The sequence below is a fragment of the Chanodichthys erythropterus genome, chromosome 23 (genome assembly GCF_024489055.1).
Source record: "Chanodichthys erythropterus isolate Z2021 chromosome 23, ASM2448905v1, whole genome shotgun sequence".
Lineage (NCBI taxonomy): Eukaryota > Metazoa > Chordata > Actinopteri > Cypriniformes > Xenocyprididae > Chanodichthys > Chanodichthys erythropterus.
This window is the reverse complement of record NC_090243.1, coordinates 2,800,289-2,817,893: the sequence shown is the minus strand read 5'-3', so window position 1 is coordinate 2,817,893 and position 17,605 is coordinate 2,800,289. Positions and strand designations below refer to the sequence as shown.

At 39.3% G+C, this 17,605-nt stretch overlaps 1 protein-coding gene across 3 annotated transcripts; it reads right to left on the bottom strand.

The window, feature by feature from the left end:
- Nucleotides 1-2,734: 2,734 nt before the first annotated feature.
- On the bottom strand, nt 2,735-13,448 carry LOC137013966 (myelin-associated glycoprotein-like). 3 transcript variants are annotated; one of them, XM_067378033.1, is made up of 8 exons: nt 10,123-13,448; nt 7,773-7,864; nt 7,263-7,658; nt 5,912-6,229; nt 5,531-5,794; nt 5,351-5,444; nt 5,221-5,263; nt 2,735-4,712 (listed from the first exon to the last, which is right to left on the bottom strand). In XM_067378033.1, the coding sequence occupies exons 2-8, from the start codon at nt 7,837-7,839 to the stop codon at nt 4,473-4,475; spliced, it is 1,422 nt and encodes a 473-aa protein (XP_067234134.1). In that variant the 5' UTR covers nt 7,840-7,864; nt 10,123-13,448; the 3' UTR covers nt 2,735-4,472. The 3 variants fall into 3 exon arrangements, with proteins under 3 accessions (XP_067234134.1, XP_067234133.1, XP_067234132.1); XM_067378032.1 differs by having other exon boundaries at nt 7,773-7,916; nt 10,123-13,447; XM_067378031.1 differs by lacking the exon at nt 10,123-13,448 and having other exon boundaries at nt 7,773-9,407.
- Nucleotides 13,449-17,605: the final 4,157 nt, after the last annotated feature.

The window sequence follows — 17,605 nt, the reverse complement described above, 5'->3', positions numbered from 1 at the left end:
GTTTATAGGCAGCCAGAAATACAATATCTCTTATTTTAGCACGATATCTCTTATTCTTTTCTTTGGAGTTGTCCCCAGGACGTTCCTTAAGACCAACCCTCATGCCATGGCAACCATCTCCAGTAACACAGTGTTCACTAACGTAGGAGAAACCAGCGATGGGGGGGACGGGGGTGGGGGTTTGGTGGAAGGGTCTGGATCCGCCTGCACCTGGAATCAAACTCACAGACTGGCACTGAAAATCTTGGATGTATGGTAAGATCATTGATCTTAACTGTCACCTCCCTTTTTGAGCCTAGACATGAAAATGCACTATTCAAACTTAATTTTTTGTAATTCATGAATACTTTGGAATACAGACCTAAGGTTGGTCTCTATTTAAAGAAGATACTCATCAGATTATATAGCACTTCAAAAAATTAAAGAGTATATACAAATTAAGTTCCCAGGAGATTTTGTTTAGGCGCTGTACCAAAAATAACCACCGGGTGTCACCCACATTTAATTTTTTTAATGCTTTGACCTGTAACAAATGAATAAATGTCTGTCACAATATCACTTCTATCACAAAACACCAAATATGGAACCTTGAGTCTCAGACCTTTCCAACGATATGAGTTTTGTCAAGATTAGAAAATGTTTTCAGTATAAAATAGTGCAGTAAATGTTGTTATCTCAAACATGAGACCACTCACTAGGGGGGAGAAGCCTGCTAAAAGGAATTTAAATACTGTTTCCATGGTAAAGCAATGTCTAATTGCAAAATGTTTTTTACAGGATGAGGGTATAAGTTTTCGATTGATACCTAATTTATGATGATTAATAAAATATGTGATGGGGAAAAAAAGGAAATAAAAAAGGGTGCCCAGGATCCCACTGACAGTTAAAGGAAATATTCATCAAAATATAGATATAATTTATAAATATAAGAATTGATATTTAAAAACGTATATATGATTATTTTTTTATATAAAATTTCTGTTTTCCAGGTGATTCTAGAGGTGCTCTCACCCTAACTCCAGGTTTTGTGCCCCTGCTGGCCAGTGCCCTATCATAGACCCACGCTGAGTGATACACTGCTCAAAAAAATTAAAGGTACACTTTTTAATCAGAGAATAGCATCAAGTCAGTTATACTCCTGGGATATTAATCTGGTCAGTTAAGTAGCAGAGGGGGTTGGTAACAGTTTCAGCTGCTTTGGTGTTAATGAAATTAACAACAGGTGCACTAGGGCTACGTTTACACATGGGCGGCTATTTTCATAAACGGATATTTCAACCTCTCCGGTTTCAAAAATAACATCATGCACACATATCAGCTTTCAGAAAAGTTTTCATTTACACGTACCCGTATGACGTCAAGAGTGTAACGAGCAGTTCAAGCCTACGTAAGCCAATCAGAATCCCGAAAAAAAAAAATCCCGAATTCCTCTTGAAGTGATTCGAAGTTGTTGCAAAATTGCTGATTTCCGAGCACTCATTCGTCTCTGCTCCTCAACATAATGGAGAAGCTGTATTTGCAAATGCAAACACACGAGAAGAGTTTGCACCAACGTAAATGCGACTGCTACTCTAAACGCTTCCATGATCACATGTAAACATAGGTCGCACTTTTGATATAGGTGCGAGCTCTGGCGCATACTGTGACGTTGGCTGCCTAAACACCCGTTTGTCTCAGTTTACATGCAAACGTGCAAACGAAGATTTTCAAAATCTCCACTCTGGCCGGAGTTTTTAAAAAGACTTGTTTTTAGAGGCGAATTCTCCGTTTGCGTGTAAACGAAGGGCGCAAACGAAGGGAAATGTCTCCGTTTTTCAAAATAACCATGTGCGTGTAAACGGGGCCTAGATGGGCAACAATGAGACAACCCCCAAAACAGGAATGGTTTTACAGGTGGAGGCCACTGACTTTTTTCCCCTACTCATCTTTTTTTACTGTTTTTCACTAGTTTTGCATATGGTTAGGGTTATTGTCACTACTGGTAGCATGAGGCGATACCTGGACCCTACATAGGTTGCACAGGCAGTCCAACTCTTCCAAGATATCAATATGTGCCATTGCCAGAAGGTTTGCTGTGTCTCCCAGCACAGTCTCAAGAGCATGGTTCCAGAGGCAAACATGCATGCCACTGACATGACATTACCAACACCATGCTTTCCAGATGAAGTTGTTTGCCTTGGATCATTTTTTTTTTTCCATATTTTTTGCTTTTCCACTTTGATAAAGGTTAATCTTTGTCTTATCTGTCCATAAAACTCTGTTCTAAAACTCTACTGGCTCATCTTTGTGTGTTTTTGCACATTCAAATGGACTTTCCTATTTTTGGTACTTATTAGATGTTTGATCTTGCTGTGTATCCTCTGTAATTCTATTAGTGAAGTCTCCTGCCGAACAGCAGACTGTGAGAGCATCACCCCAGCTTTCTGGAGGTTGCTGATGTTTTAGAGTTTTTTTCATAGCCCTTGTCATTTGTCTATCATCAACTGCTGTTGATTTTCTCAGCTGACTTTGGTCATTGTCAGTTGCTGAAGGTTGCCAGTGGCATCTATCTTTTTCCAACATTCTAAACTGGACATTCCAAATCAAATATAATCTCCAGATTTAAATCATTTTTATAGAATAGCAATTCACCAGCTTAAGTGTTTCATACCAAAAATAGTAAATAAGTGTCTTATGAGAACTTTTATAGAATATTTTATTTTAAAATTTGGTACTTGGACCCCTAATAACAAAATCAATATCCATAGCAGCACTGTCTTTTAACATAACAACACATTCTAAATGTTTCTGAGCTTGTTATGGAAGAGTTTATTAATATTATGTAGGCTATTTGGACGATATGCAGTATAAATCACAAGTTTTAGTGAATCAAGTTTAAGAGCAACAAAACCTTTTTTTTTTTCTTTTTCTTTTTTTTTTAAATTGCTAGAAAGAGCAGTCAAAATATCAAAGCACTGAGACTTAAGACTTCTGAGACTTCTTTAACAGTGGTGTGAATTTCAGTATGTGGGCATTATGGAAGGTCAGCAACCATTTAGCAAAAATTGAGCAACAACCCAGAACACCAAACTTTCTTAGTTGATCTATCATGAACTTCAAAGTTCAAACTATTTTAAATCAAGAAAAGTCCTTGTCAAACCAAATAATGTTTGTTTTTCAAAGATGTCAACCTAATTCTGCAACTAGATTTGTTTGTAAATTGTTTTTGACTGACCAGAACCGGTTCATAAAAGTCATATGTTAATGAAGCAGCCGTGCAGCAAACGTGTTTTCTTGCCACAGTACATTTTTTTTATGTCATCACATTTAAGCGCAGTTGCTAAAATGTGGTACAGAGAACACTGCGTACATTTATTTATATTTTATATGGTAATAAATCTGGGGTGGCAGATGGGTAGATCTGACCCTGGGGGTAGGGGTATAGGAATATGATTACATTTTCAGGGTAAACAAAATATGGTGATCCAGGAACATGTCTCACTTGGCAAAATCACGGTGACCAGCATACATATTATCATAGGTGCCCTATAAGAACATTCAATATTTTTAAATGCTGTAAAACCTGATAAGTATCGGTAACTCAAACCATTTAAGTTTTAAAACCATTAAGTACGAGTACTGTAAATTCATACATTGTTAAATTCACTAATATTTTAGTATTGGTTTACTAAATCATTAGAGTAAACTAAGTCTTAACCACTTAAATGGTTTGAAGAAACTGATTGCCTTAAATGGTTTAAGTTCATCAAACTCAAAGTAATAAAAATACATAAGACTAAGCAAAAACTAACATTAAAGCAAAGATGATACACTGTAAAACTCAATAAGTTCAGAATACTCAAAAACATTTAAGTAAACAAAGAAATTTGTTTTTTGAAGTTACAAGAGCTTAAAGTTTTTGTTTCACCGGCCTCCCTTCGCTCCCATAGTTCTCAGCCTCGCCTCACTCATCATAATGTTAATTACATACAGTTCATTTACATAAACATCACATTCAAATCTTGGTAAAATGTTAGATGGTAAATAGCACATGTTATTAAAACTATCAACGAGACTGTCATTATATACTTGCATGTATATAATCAAACAACATACAGTATATATGTTCTACAGTATAAATGATTTGCAGCCCATCCTTAACCTAACCACAGGCTCTACTCTTCACCATGGTAACCCTACAAAACTAACATAACCGAACCGCTGTAATCCCAACAGAACACAACATTAAACACTAACTTAAGTCTCCCTATGTTAATTGTGTGCTAAAACAAACAAAATAACACTTATTTTCAACATTTATTTTCCTTATAGTCTAACGCAAATCATGCTGTAAATTAGAAATCTGCTGCAACTCAATCATTTTAAGTTCAGCTTACTACAATCAGATTTTGAGTTCAGCTTTTTTCTATTAAGTACAATGAAGTTTCATTATTATTTATGTATCTTTTTTTTTTCATTATTTAGACAAGAGATTAGATTTTTGAATCCATTTGCTCAACAGTTTTCTTGATGTTTTTTCCTGTCATTTGAATCTCAGCATACACTGTCTGTGGACCATTGTTTGAGTGTTCCCTTGTCATGTTGCCCATCTGGAGTCTGGAGAAGTCGATCTCTCCATAGTGGAGACCATCATTTTCTTTCTTCTCACTTTTCTTGTTGCTTACACTGGAACTGTTGGCATAGATAGCCATGTCACTGTTTTTATCTGTAGCCTGATGAAAAAAAGGGATTTTTTTTTTATTTTTGAAATCACTTTCATTCTGCTGTAAATTAAGTGTTGTTTGAGGTGATCCTATAATGAATGAGTCTTTAGATTAGCAGAGTTTCTGAAGTGTGCATACGATGGACATTTTGCTATCCTATGAGGCCATGGAAGAGGATTTGTGAATGGCAGTGAAGCAACAAAACTGGTTGGTCAGTGACAATGACAACATGGCAAATATAGTACATCTGAATTATATTCATACTTCACACTTGCTTTATAGACTTTTTTAGTGGCCCTCAAGTAATTACTTATTCATAAGTCATTGAATCATTCACTTAACTTATTTGTTAAAAATTCATGCAACGGTTAATTCTGTGATGATTAATTTAGAACATTTTTGTTGTGGACAAAACTGATATGTTGTTTAAAATGCAAGTTACATGATCTTAATGTATTGTTTACTGAACTGTGTCATGTTTGTAGTAGGACTCAAAAAAAAAAAAAAAAAAACCCACCTGATCTCTTCCTATGACATGGTCCTGACTTGATTTATTTGTTCTGTTGTCAAAAATAATTAAGTTATTATTTTAATTAATTTATATACAATAATTTGTATATTAATTATTTCTATCATTTTAAATTTACCTCATACAGTAAAAGAATATTGCAGACAACAGAACAAAGGCCAAAAGTGCTCCTGTACAACCAAATATCACACGATAAAAGAATCCTCTCTCTCCTAAAATACAACAGAGTTACTCAGGAGTGTGTTTTATACAGTATTCATAAATTTCATAATACATCAGAAGCCAATACTTTATTTACCTTCAACTGTGAGCTGGATCTCTGCTGATGACTGGTTTCCATGTTTATTTTGTGCAATACAGAAATATGAGCCTGTATTATTATGAGTTACAATGAAACTAATTTTCTTTCCCCGAGTTATTGGCATCTCCTGTCCATGATTGTACCAGGTGTAGTTCATGTCATTTGATGGACTGGCTTTGCTTTTGCAGGTCAAAGTCACATTAGTGCCAACAGAGACTGAAGCAGATGGAGTAATGAAGATGTGAGTTTCTTTAGGAGGAACTTTGATGGAAACACAAGAAAAGTAAACTTAAAGTTAATAATACCCATCTCAATATTAAATATTAACATTGATATTCATTCATTTATAAGAGACAAAAACTACTCCAAATCTCTTACACAGGACTCGTAGCATCACAGGGGTCTCCACAGTTAAGTCTTCAAGTGTTTTTCTTGGATATGTAGCAGTGCAGGAGATGTTCTTTCTGTGATCCATATATGAAGCTTTGAAGGTCATGTGTGAAAACACTGACAGGGTTTTATCATGTTTCTCCTGTAACTGTGTTGTAATGTGGGCAGATTCAGGGATGTTGGACCAGGATATTGTAGGAGGTTGTTTGGGGCAGGGGGCTTCAGCAGAGCAGCTCAGATTGACTGTTGTGTTCTCCATCACAGAGTGTTTATCATTGGGTTTAAGTTCAGGAGGCTGTGGTGAATCTACAGGGTAAATGATTGCAGTCATCATTAAGGAATACATGCAATGCATAGTCATGTTAGAGAATGAGGTTGTCACACTTGTGGTTTGGTTTAGTACATTTGTGTTTAGCGGATTTCACACATTTGGGTTGTTGCTAATGGTGATATAAAGGTCACTTGGCCCTATTCATGAAATGTAAGTAGAATTGCATTTTTCTGTTAGTAAAGCCATTCTTACATGATACAGATAAATTTGCATTTGCATTTAATAAATCAGTTTTCATAAGAATGTATTTATGAATTATATATACAAAAATTTGGGTAACACTTTACAAAAAGATCTCATTTGTTATCATTTATGTATTAACATGTAGTAACAATGAGCAATACATTTGTTACAGTATTTATTAATTATGTTAATGTTAGTTAATAAAAATACATTTGTTTATCATTAGTAATGTTAGTTCGCAGTGCATTAACTAATGTTTCCAAATACAACTTTTGATTTTAATAATGTATTAGAAAATGTTGAAATAACATTAACAAAGATTAATTAATGATGTAAAAGTATTGTTCATTCATAGTTCATGATAACTAAATTAGTTAACTAATCTTATTTATGAATGGAAGTGAAGTGACGCAAATGACGCTAGTAGATCACGTGATAGTAACAACATGGCAGTCTAAATTTCATTCTTACTACCCATATTAATACTATATTGAAAATACTATTTTAACAGTCACAAAGTAAATTCAAGTGTAGTACATACTTACACAGTATGTGATTTCGGACGCAGCAAGTATCTTCTATCTACATCATTTCTATGTGTGGGTTAGGTTACTACATCCATAAGACGGAGACACTGAAGATATAGTTTGATAATATCATAATTTTGTGTACATAATGTATAGTAAAAACAAAATGACTAGTACCATTATAAACCAGCTACCAATTATTATTTTCATGTCAAAAATAGTGATTCTTCTCAAAGGTTGATGAATTCCACTTGTACTTTGGTATGTAGATGGTCTGTTCTGTAAAGACGACATTTACCTCTGACAGTGATGTTCACAGTCTTTATTGAATCAGGTTGATTGGGGTTAAATGTTGCTCTGAACACATTTGGCTCCATTTCCAGTCTGAAGTAGTAGAAATCTGAATGATTCTTCATGATGTTATAGAAGACAGTTGTGCAGTTCCTCTCACTGAGATTTCCAGTTATCTGTATGTCACTGAATCCTCTAATGGTGTTTTTACTGCTATTAAAAGCTATGAAACCATCACTGTCAGCAAACTGTGATTTATTTTTCAACCAGATCCCATTAATAGATTCCGACTTTTTATGTTTGTCTTCAAAATCGGAGATGTTGAATGTGCAAGGAATCTGCACACAAGAGCCTGTCAGAGCTGTTACTGTCTGAGGCATTGTGGCAAAGTAGGTATCATCAGCTGAAACATAAAAACATCAGTCATGCTAGAGATATGAAGGAATAAGCATTGGTTTTAATGCACATTATAATCACACTTGCCCTTACTCATAATGACGACAAAATTTTAACCAACCTGAATGAGTATGTAACAACACCGAGCTGATGAAAATGAAGGAAATTATCTGGATTCCTGCCATCATGGTTTGTAACGAGGATGACTTTGGACTTTACAATAGTAACAAATGAGTCCACAACACCATCACAATACACTTCATCACTACACAACACAAAACACATTATGCATTTAACAACTTTACCTTACTGCACTACTATATTTGTTAGATTGATGGGTAACACTTTAGCATACTCATCCTTCATTAATGAATAACTACACAGGAAAAAATGAGTAATGCATTATTAACACTTTAGTAACTACTACACAGCAAAATCCCCAGAGTTAAATAAACTCTGCTCAGAGAACATATGGTCCCTCTCTACAGTTAAAATAACACTGAAGCAGAGTTAAAGTTAATGAGATAATATGGAGTTGTTTAATTAGATCTTGCGAGATTTAATGTCTTTTATCTTCAGTTGAGTTAATCTTAGGCTGGAAGTCAGTTGTAGTTCTTGTGTTTCTCTTCAGTTATTCTGCTTGTTAACAGCAGGTGTTCATCACTAATGCTCAATCGTCACTTAATCACTTAATTATCTCATGAACTTTAGCTGCTTTAGTGTTACTTTAACACTATATAGAGAGGGACCATATGTACTGTCAGGAGAGTTGATTTAACTCTGGGGATTTTGCTGTGTATTAACTTACAAGAAACTCTGATTAAGGAAAGTAAGTAATAGTGCTCAGTTGAAGGTGGTAGTTCACAATTAGCTAATCAGTAACTACTATTTTTTCATACCTCCCAGAGAACTACTAAGAACTACTATATACAGATTCATAATTAACATGAATAATGCATATTGAATAATTAATTCTAAAGTAAAGGTCATGGTAACCCACTAGTAATTACTCAAGTGTTACTACATCCTTCTAAAGGAACTACTAATTATTTGGATCAGTATTCTAAGTGCATGCATAAGAACTTCATTCGTTTGTGCTTATAACCTGGATAATTTGTTGTTTCTGCAGTTCTATTATCTGTGAAGTATATTGTGCATTAACCATGTGCTCTGAAGTTTTGTTGGCATATTTGTATTGCGACATGAATAATGTATGTGTAATTATATTTTTGTATTACTATTTCCTATATTACTGTAACTGGGAACATGCATATGAAATGCATTTGTTTGTGCTTATAATTCTGATGATTTATTGCTTCTGAAGTTGTATTTGGAATATTGTGCATTTTAATCATATTATTCTATTATAAAAAAATAAAAAAATATCTATTTTCATGTTGCAGATCTCGTTTTTGTCTACCTCATTACTTATGTATTGCATGTATTGTGTCTCTTTGTGGAAAAAGATAATGAAACATGTTTGGGAATACTTGTAAGTGCTTTTAGCAAATAGTAAAAGTGTGATTTTTGGTGCAAATAATTATTTTTATTTCTGTGTTTTTTGATATCTAGTGGAATCAAATGGAACTAACAATAAGTAGCTGTGGCACACAAGGCCAGAGTAACATAATTTCAAAGACAGGATTCAAAGAACAAAAACACAAAGCGTCTATTTTTTTGTTTATTTTAATATTGTGAACACATATAATAGTTTTTATTACATTCAACACTTTATTTTGTTTTTTAAAGGGTTTCCTTGAAAAATGACACCAATATTTTGCATTTACTGCACTATATGTGGGTAAGGGGAGCCATCAGATTTGGGTATGTCCAATTTTAGTCAAAATTCCAAAATAACCCAAAGAGTTTAAGGGGTTAACAACTTTACCTCACTGCACTACTATATTTGTTAGATTGATGAAATAGAACAAAGATGAGTTGCCACATTTTCACTGTTACACTCACAAAGATACATAATCTTCTGTTATATTGATTGTTTACTTATTTTATTCATCCACTGTAAAGAATCATGTTGACTAAGTTATGTTGTAACATTAAAATGTTTTTATTAAATTCAGAAATATTTGATCTGACTCCATCAGCCTGACTGCATTTGGTTACATCGGCAAAAAAGATACATTTGAGCTACATATTTATATGATTTTCATTCACGTATACATATTCAATATACATAACTACAGATTATACCAAATTATTTCCTCGTTGTCAAAGTGTGAGATTAATTACTAAAACTGAGTTACTTGATTCAGTGAAATTTACAGGAACTCACAGTCAGCTGAGCAGCTACTGGAAACTCTCACCCATATAAGCAACTCACAGCTCTCACTATATCTGTTTTTACAGATAATGTGTAAAGTGTGAAACAATGAACATGTTGGTGTTGAAGTTATAGTCTTTAGACATAAAAATGTATTATGTGAGAAAGAAAAGTAAAAGCTTGAAATTCTTACCTCAGAAAAGTTGTTTAACTTATAAGAAGCAGAAGTGCCTAAAACTGCCCTCTTTGTCGCAACAGCCTTTTAACATGCTTCATGATGTGACATTGCAAAACACCCAAATGTAATGTCATCACAGAGGAAGTTTTCGTAGGATATATGCATAGGGGGATAAGCCTTTGTCAAAGCCCCCAAAACATGTAGCTACTTTTCATGTACTTTTAGAGCAACAATGGGCTATATGCTAACAATACTGCTGACTAGTTTGCAACATCAGTTACACTGCAGGTCAGGCAGCCTCACATAAAAATGAACTGAATAATATATTTTTTTTATTATTATGACTAAAGTCTAAAGTAGTGAAAACTTACTCTCTCTGTTTTAACTTAACACAAATTCACATAGCTTATATCACTATGATATCTCCAGTCAGAGGTTTTTCCTGTCCGTTTACTTTTAGCTAGCAGTCTCAAGCCACAGAAGTAGCCTAGCTAACATTAACCAGTCATACAAGTAGGCCTTTATGTATTTCTTCTTTATGAATTAAATCAGTCAATTAATCATAGTTAACTGTCACGGAATGCACAGAGACAAGATGGTAAGATCCAAACGCAGCTTTTAATGTGATAATCCAAAGTAGGGGTGTCGCAATATACCGGTATTGACGATAACCGTGATATTCAAAGCATGAAATATCGATATCGTGTTAATTTAGGGTGTGACGATTATACCGATATTGACGATAACCACAATATTTAAAATGAATAGGACGCTTAATGATTTCATGACATGTAAATACTCCAGTGCCAGTACCTGGTTGAGCTCTCAGGTGGCAGTATTGCACCTTAACGCTGACGCCTGTCAAACAAGAAGAAGACGCAGCGCGCAGCTGGGCTGTTCGATTCCGGATTTTTCGGAATCGATTCCGATTCCTGTTTCTGGAATCGAAAGAATCGATTCCAAGAATAGATTCCTCACTGTTATTTTCATTTTTTTTTAATGCCAACACCGTGTCTAACATTGTCACGTCTTACCGTGCCACACAGCAAGTAACTCTCTACACCGGGCGTGCAAAGCGACCGTTGCAAATCCATTTGTCAAGTCAAGTCAAGTCAAATTTATTTATATAGCGCTTTTACAATTGGTAAAATATCTAAAAAAATATCTATTTTCATGTTGCAGATCTCGTTTTTGTCTACCTCATTACTTATGTATTGCATGTATTGTGTCTCTTTGTGGAAAAAGATAATGAAACATGTTTGGGAATACTTGTAAGTGCTTTTAGCAAATAGTAAAAGTGTGATTTTTGGTGCAAATAATTATTTTTATTTCTGTGTTTTTTGATATCTAGTGGAATCAAATGGAACTAACAATAAGTAGCTGTGGCACACAAGGCCAGAGTTACATAATTTCAAAGACAGGATTCAAAGAACAAAAACACAAAGCGTCTATTTTTTGTTTATTTTAATATTGTGAACACATATAATAGTTTTTATTACATTCAACACTTTATTTTGTTTTTTAAAGGGTTTCCTTTAAAAATGACACCAATATTTTGCATTTACTGCACTATATGTGGGTAAGGGGAGCCATCAGATTTGGGTATGTCCAATTTTAGTCAAAATTCCAAAATAACCCAAAGAGTTTAAGGGGTTAACAACTTTACCTCACTGCACTACTATATTTGTTAGATTGATGAAATAGAACAAAGATGAGTTGCCACATTTTTACTGTTACACTCACAAAGATACATAATCTTCTGTTATATTGATTGTTTACTTATTTATTAATCCACTGTAAAGAATCATGTTGACTAAGTTATGTTGTAACATTAAAATGTTTTTATTAAATTCAGAAATATTTGATCTGACTCCATCAGCCTGACTGCATTTGGTTACATCGGCAAAAAAGATACATTTGAGCTACATATTTATATGATTTTCATTCACGTATACATATTCAATATACATAACTACAGATTATACCAAATTATTTCCTCGTTGTCAAAGTGTGAGATTAATTACTAAAACTGAGTTACTTGATTCAGTGAAATTTACAGGAACTCACAGTCAGCTGAGCAGCTACTGGAAACTCTCACCCATATAAGCAACTCACAGCTCTCACTATATCTGTTTTTACAGATAATGTGTAAAGTGTGAAACAATGAACATGTTGGTGTTGAAGTTATAGTCTTTAGACATAAAAATGTATTATGTGAGAAAGAAAAGTAAAAGCTTGAAATTCTTACCTCAGAAAAGTTGTTTAACTTATAAGAAGCAGAAGTGCCTAAAACTGCCCTCTTTGTCGCAACAGCCTTTTAACATGCTTCATGATGTGACATTGCAAAACACCCAAATGTAATGTCATCACAGAGGAAGTTTTCGTAGGATATATGCATAGGGGGATAAGCCTTTGTCAAAGCCCCCAAAACATGTAGCTACTTTTCATGTACTTTTAGAGCAACAATGGGCTATATGCTAACAATACTGCTGACTAGTTTGCAACATCAGTTACACTGCAGGTCAGGCAGCCTCACATAAAAATGAACTGAATAATATATTTTTTTTATTATTATGACTAAAGTCTAAAGTAGTGAAAACTTACTCTCTCTGTTTTAACTTAACACAAATTCACATAGCTTATATCACTATGATATCTCCAGTCAGAGGTTTTTCCTGTCCGTTTACTTTTAGCTAGCAGTCTCAAGCCACAGAAGTAGCCTAGCTAACATTAACCAGTCATACAAGTAGGCCTTTATGTATTTCTTCTTTATGAATTAAATCAGTCAATTAATCATAGTTAACTGTCACGGAATGCACAGAGACAAGATGGTAAGATCCAAACGCAGCTTTTAATGTGATAATCCAAAGTAGGGGTGTCGCAATATACCGGTATTGACGATAACCGTGATATTCAAAGCATGAAATATCGATATCGTGTTAATTTAGGGTGTGACGATTATACCGATATTGACGATAACCACAATATTTAAAATGAATAGGACGCTTAATGATTTCATGACATGTAAATACTCCAGTGCCAGTACCTGGTTGAGCTCTCAGGTGGCAGTATTGCACCTTAACGCTGACGCCTGTCAAACAAGAAGAAGACGCAGCGCGCAGCTGGGCTGTTCGATTCCGGATTTTTCGGAATCGATTCCGATTCCTGTTTCTGGAATCGAAAGAATCGATTCCAAGAATAGATTCCTCACTGTTATTTTCATTTTTTTTTAATGCCAACACCGTGTCTAACATTGTCACGTCTTACCGTGCCACACAGCAAGTAACTCTCTACACCGGGCGTGCAAAGCGACCGTTGCAAATCCATTTGTCAAGTCAAGTCAAGTCAAATTTATTTATATAGCGCTTTTACAATTGGTAATTGTTTCAAAGCAGCTTTACATATTAGAAGCACAGAAAAATTCCTATTAGACATATTGCGACTGCTACTTGGTCATAATTAGAACGAGGCATTTACTTCGGGGATTTGTCACGTCGTGCTTCCTGCGTCATGTGTAGACAGTAGACACACAGTGTAAAGACTAGGAATATGTTCACCATATACATATAGGTAGATTCTATTTACATACATATACAGGGTGCGATTTGTGAAAAAAACGGGGGGGGGGGGGGGTGTTTTGAAAAGTTTACTATTATTATTATTATTATTATTTTTAAATTTATTAAAAAACACAGTAGAGCCATATACTATTTTTGGCAGCTGTTACAGAAAATAAGTATTAACGTAGATAGCTTAGATATTTTCAACACTAGTGTCATTGTAGTGTTGCAAATATCTAAGCTATCTAATAAATATAATTCTTAATGACTTTCTGATAGAAATGCAATATCAATTGATATTATTAATTGAATAACGATATACAAACCTTTACATTCAATCGCGTTTGGTCCCATTTATTTTTGATCACACTGCATACACATAAACGTACTCGGTTACTAACGTAACCTCGGTTCCCATTCAGTCGGTCACGTTTGACGTACGTCGGACAGACCGACGAATAGGAATCTCGCTAGAGAGGCCAATCTACTTCGAGTGTAACTAAACGAGCCAATGCACATTGGCATGCAATCATATGCATCAGCTGCTTGCCTCGCAGCGCGGGTATATAATGAGCAGCAGGTGCGTTGCATCTTCAGCTTTTCGCTTCGGAGCCAAACCTTCTCAACACTGAAGAAGATAGCTACTGCAAGCACGAGTGTGAAGACAAACGAGTCTGCTCTTCGAGACGTCTCTTGGCTGCGGTGCAGGCGGACAGCGCAGCAGCGGGGCCGATTTCTCCTTTGTTTTTCTTTGCCTTTTTATTTGAGCAAAAGCTGTAATCAGCGTGAAGGCCGTTCTCATGGCTGGTGAAACGGTGCGCCTAGAGCGCTAAAAAACTGTTATTACAGCTGGTAAGAGAGCGCCTTCAAGGAGAGTGCACACGACAGGCTGCACATTTCCCTGTCTGTGCTGCAGCGGTCTTTCCCCTGCGTGCTTCAGCACCTAAAAGAGTCAGTCCTTGAAAGAGCTTACACGAGTAGTTCGCGTCTTTTTAAAGATGTCGTTCTACTTGTGTGTTTCTGGATGCGGTCGTTACCTGGCGCCTCGGGATGGTCACCAGCGCTGTATCGCGTGCTTGGGCTTAAGGCACGCTGAGGCGGCGTTTGTGGACGAGTCATGTACCCATTGTGGGAAGATGACCGTCGCAGAGCTGCGGTCGAGACTCCACTTTCTGCAAAGGGGTGGAGTCCCGGTCCCGACGCCTCGTTCCAATCCTCCTCAGAGGGTTGCTTCGGGCGGCGGGGCTGGTGACTTGAGGATCACGGTGAGCGCGTTTCCTTCGGGGAACCAACCCCCTAGGAATCCTCACCCCTCTTGCGCTCCGCAGCCAGTAGAGCTGCCGGGGGAACGCGGTGGACCACCCCAGAGGTGTGTACCATCCGTATCCTTCAGAGCTCCCCAAGACGACCGGATGTCGATCGCTGCATCGGAGGGTGAGCCTGACGCTTCTGGGGATGATGATTCGGCGCAGCTGCCTCCCTCGGGAGTGACGACTGTGCCCGATTCAGACCCGGAAATGATGGCTATGCTTTCCCGGGCCGCCAACAGGGTCGGGCTCGTGTGGAACCCTCCACCGTGTCCCGAGCCCTCGAGGTTGGATGATTGGTATCTAGGGGTGGCAAGGGCTGGTTCTCAGCCCCCCACCCCAGTGCCTTTCTTCCCGGAGGTGCATGAAGAGCTCACTGGCACGTGGACGGCACCTTTTACTGCCCGAAGCCGTGTCGGTGGGTCCTCCTCCCTCACCACCCTTGATGGTGGAGCGGCTAAGGGTTATACGCGCATACCCCCTGTGGAACGGGCCGTTGCTATGCAACTGTGCCCTAACTCCACCTGGCGGGGGGAGCCGTCTCTCCCTTCCCGGGCCTGTAAGTACTCGTCGGATCTTACCGGCAAGGCTTATCAGGCCTGTGGGGAAGCCGCTTCCGCCATACAGGCCATGGCGTTGATGCAGGTCCATCAGGCCAAGGCACTGAAGGACCTGCACGAGGGTGGTCACGATCCGCAAGTTCTACAAGAACTTCGTGCCGCGACGGACCTCGCGCTTCGAGCGACGAAGGTTACGGCGCGGTCAGTGGGTCGTGCGATGTCCACCATGGTGGTCCAGGAACGCCATCTCTGGCTGTGTCTTGCGGACATGAGGGATACCGACAAAGTCAGGTTTCTTAATTCCCCTGTGTCCCAGACCGGCCTCTTCGGCGACGCGGTCGAGATCTTTGCCCAACAGTTCTCGGCTGTACAAAAGCAGTCAGAGGCCATCAGTCACATCCTGTCGAGGCGGTCAGCTGCTGCACCTCCACTGCTGGCGGCACCTCAGACTGCCCGTCGCCGAGGGCGCACCCCTGCAGCCGCCCCCGCTCCGACGCCCCAGCAGCAGCAGCCTCCATCCAAGCGGCGTCGTGGAGCCGGTCACCCTAAAAAGAAGGGTGGCAAGGCCAAGTCCAAGCGGCCCTAGGACGGGCGACCCGGAGATGGACGGGACTGCTCTTCAGGAGGTGGTGACCGCACTGCTCCTTCCCCCGGAGGAGGGCAGGGTGGAGAATCTTTTGTTTCCCCTTTTTGTTCCACCGCTGGCTCAACGGCCAGCGGTACCCAAATTTTCAATAAAAGAGCAGTTTCCTCTATCTCCGGGTCCGAAGAGGGCTCAGAGAGCAGTGGGAGGGCTAAAACCTCACCACTCTCATCCACCTCTTCTGTCGCCAGTGGACAGCAGCGAGCAGCAGGTAGGCAAAACCTCGACTGCTCCCTCTGTCCACCCGTGGAAGCAGGTAAGTGTTGCACAGCACACTGTGACCCCGCTTCGGGCCGCCTCACACAGAGAGCCTCCCGGGCCGCGTCCCTGCGTTCCACCTCGCTGCCCCGCGGCGGGTACACCAGTGGTCCCCTTGGTGCCGCTTGCGCGGTCTCTGGGAGCCTGGCTAGCGCTCCCCAGTCCATCTCGCTGGCTCCTTCGGACCATCAGGCTCGGCTATGCGATTCAGTTCGCCCGGCGCCCCCCCCAAGTTCAGGGGCATCCTCTTCACTACAGTGAAAGTTGCCGATGCCCCTGTTCTGCGTGCGGAGATCGCAGTCCTACTGGCGAAGGACGCGATAGAGCCGGTCCCTCCAGCCGATTTGAGGTCGGGGTTTTACAGCCCCTTCATTGTACCCAAGAAAAGCGGCGGGTTACGACCGATCTTGGACCTGCGAGTTTTGAATCGGAGCCTTCACAAGCTACCGTTCAAAATGCTCACGCAGAAACGCATTTTCGAGTGCATCCGTCCCCGAGATTGGTTTGCAGCGATCGACCTGAAGGACGCGTACTTCCGTGTTTTGATTCTTCCGCGACACAGGCCATTCCTGAGATTCGCGTTCGAAGGTCGAGCATATCAGTACAGAGTCCTACCCTTCGGGCTGGCCCTGTCTCCCCGCGTCTTCATGAAAGTCGTGGAGGGAGCCCTTGTTCCCATGAGAGAACAGGGTGTTCGCATTCTCAACTATCTAGACGACTGGCTCATTCTAGCACAGTCTCTGGATCAGTTGTGCGAACACAGGGACTTGGTGCTCAGTCACCTCATCCAGTTGGGGCTTCAGGTCAACTGGGAAAAGAGCAAACTCGCCCCAGTGCAGAGGATCTCTTTTCTCGGTATGGAGTTGGATTCGGTCAAACAGATAGCACGCTTCACAGAGGAACGTGCTCGGTCGGTGTTGAACTGCCTGAATACGTTCAACGGCAGGACAGCGGTCCCACAGAAGTTCTTTCAGAGGCTCCTGGGGCATATGGCGGCTGCAGCGGCTGTAACACCGCTCGGTCTGCTTCATATGAGACCGCTTCAGCACTGGCTTCACGGCCGAGTCCCGAGATGGGCATGGCAGCGCGGCACGTTCCGGGTGCCAATCACTCAGGAGTGCCGCCGAACCTTCAGTTCGTGGTCGGACCCTTAGTTTCTTCGGGCAGGAG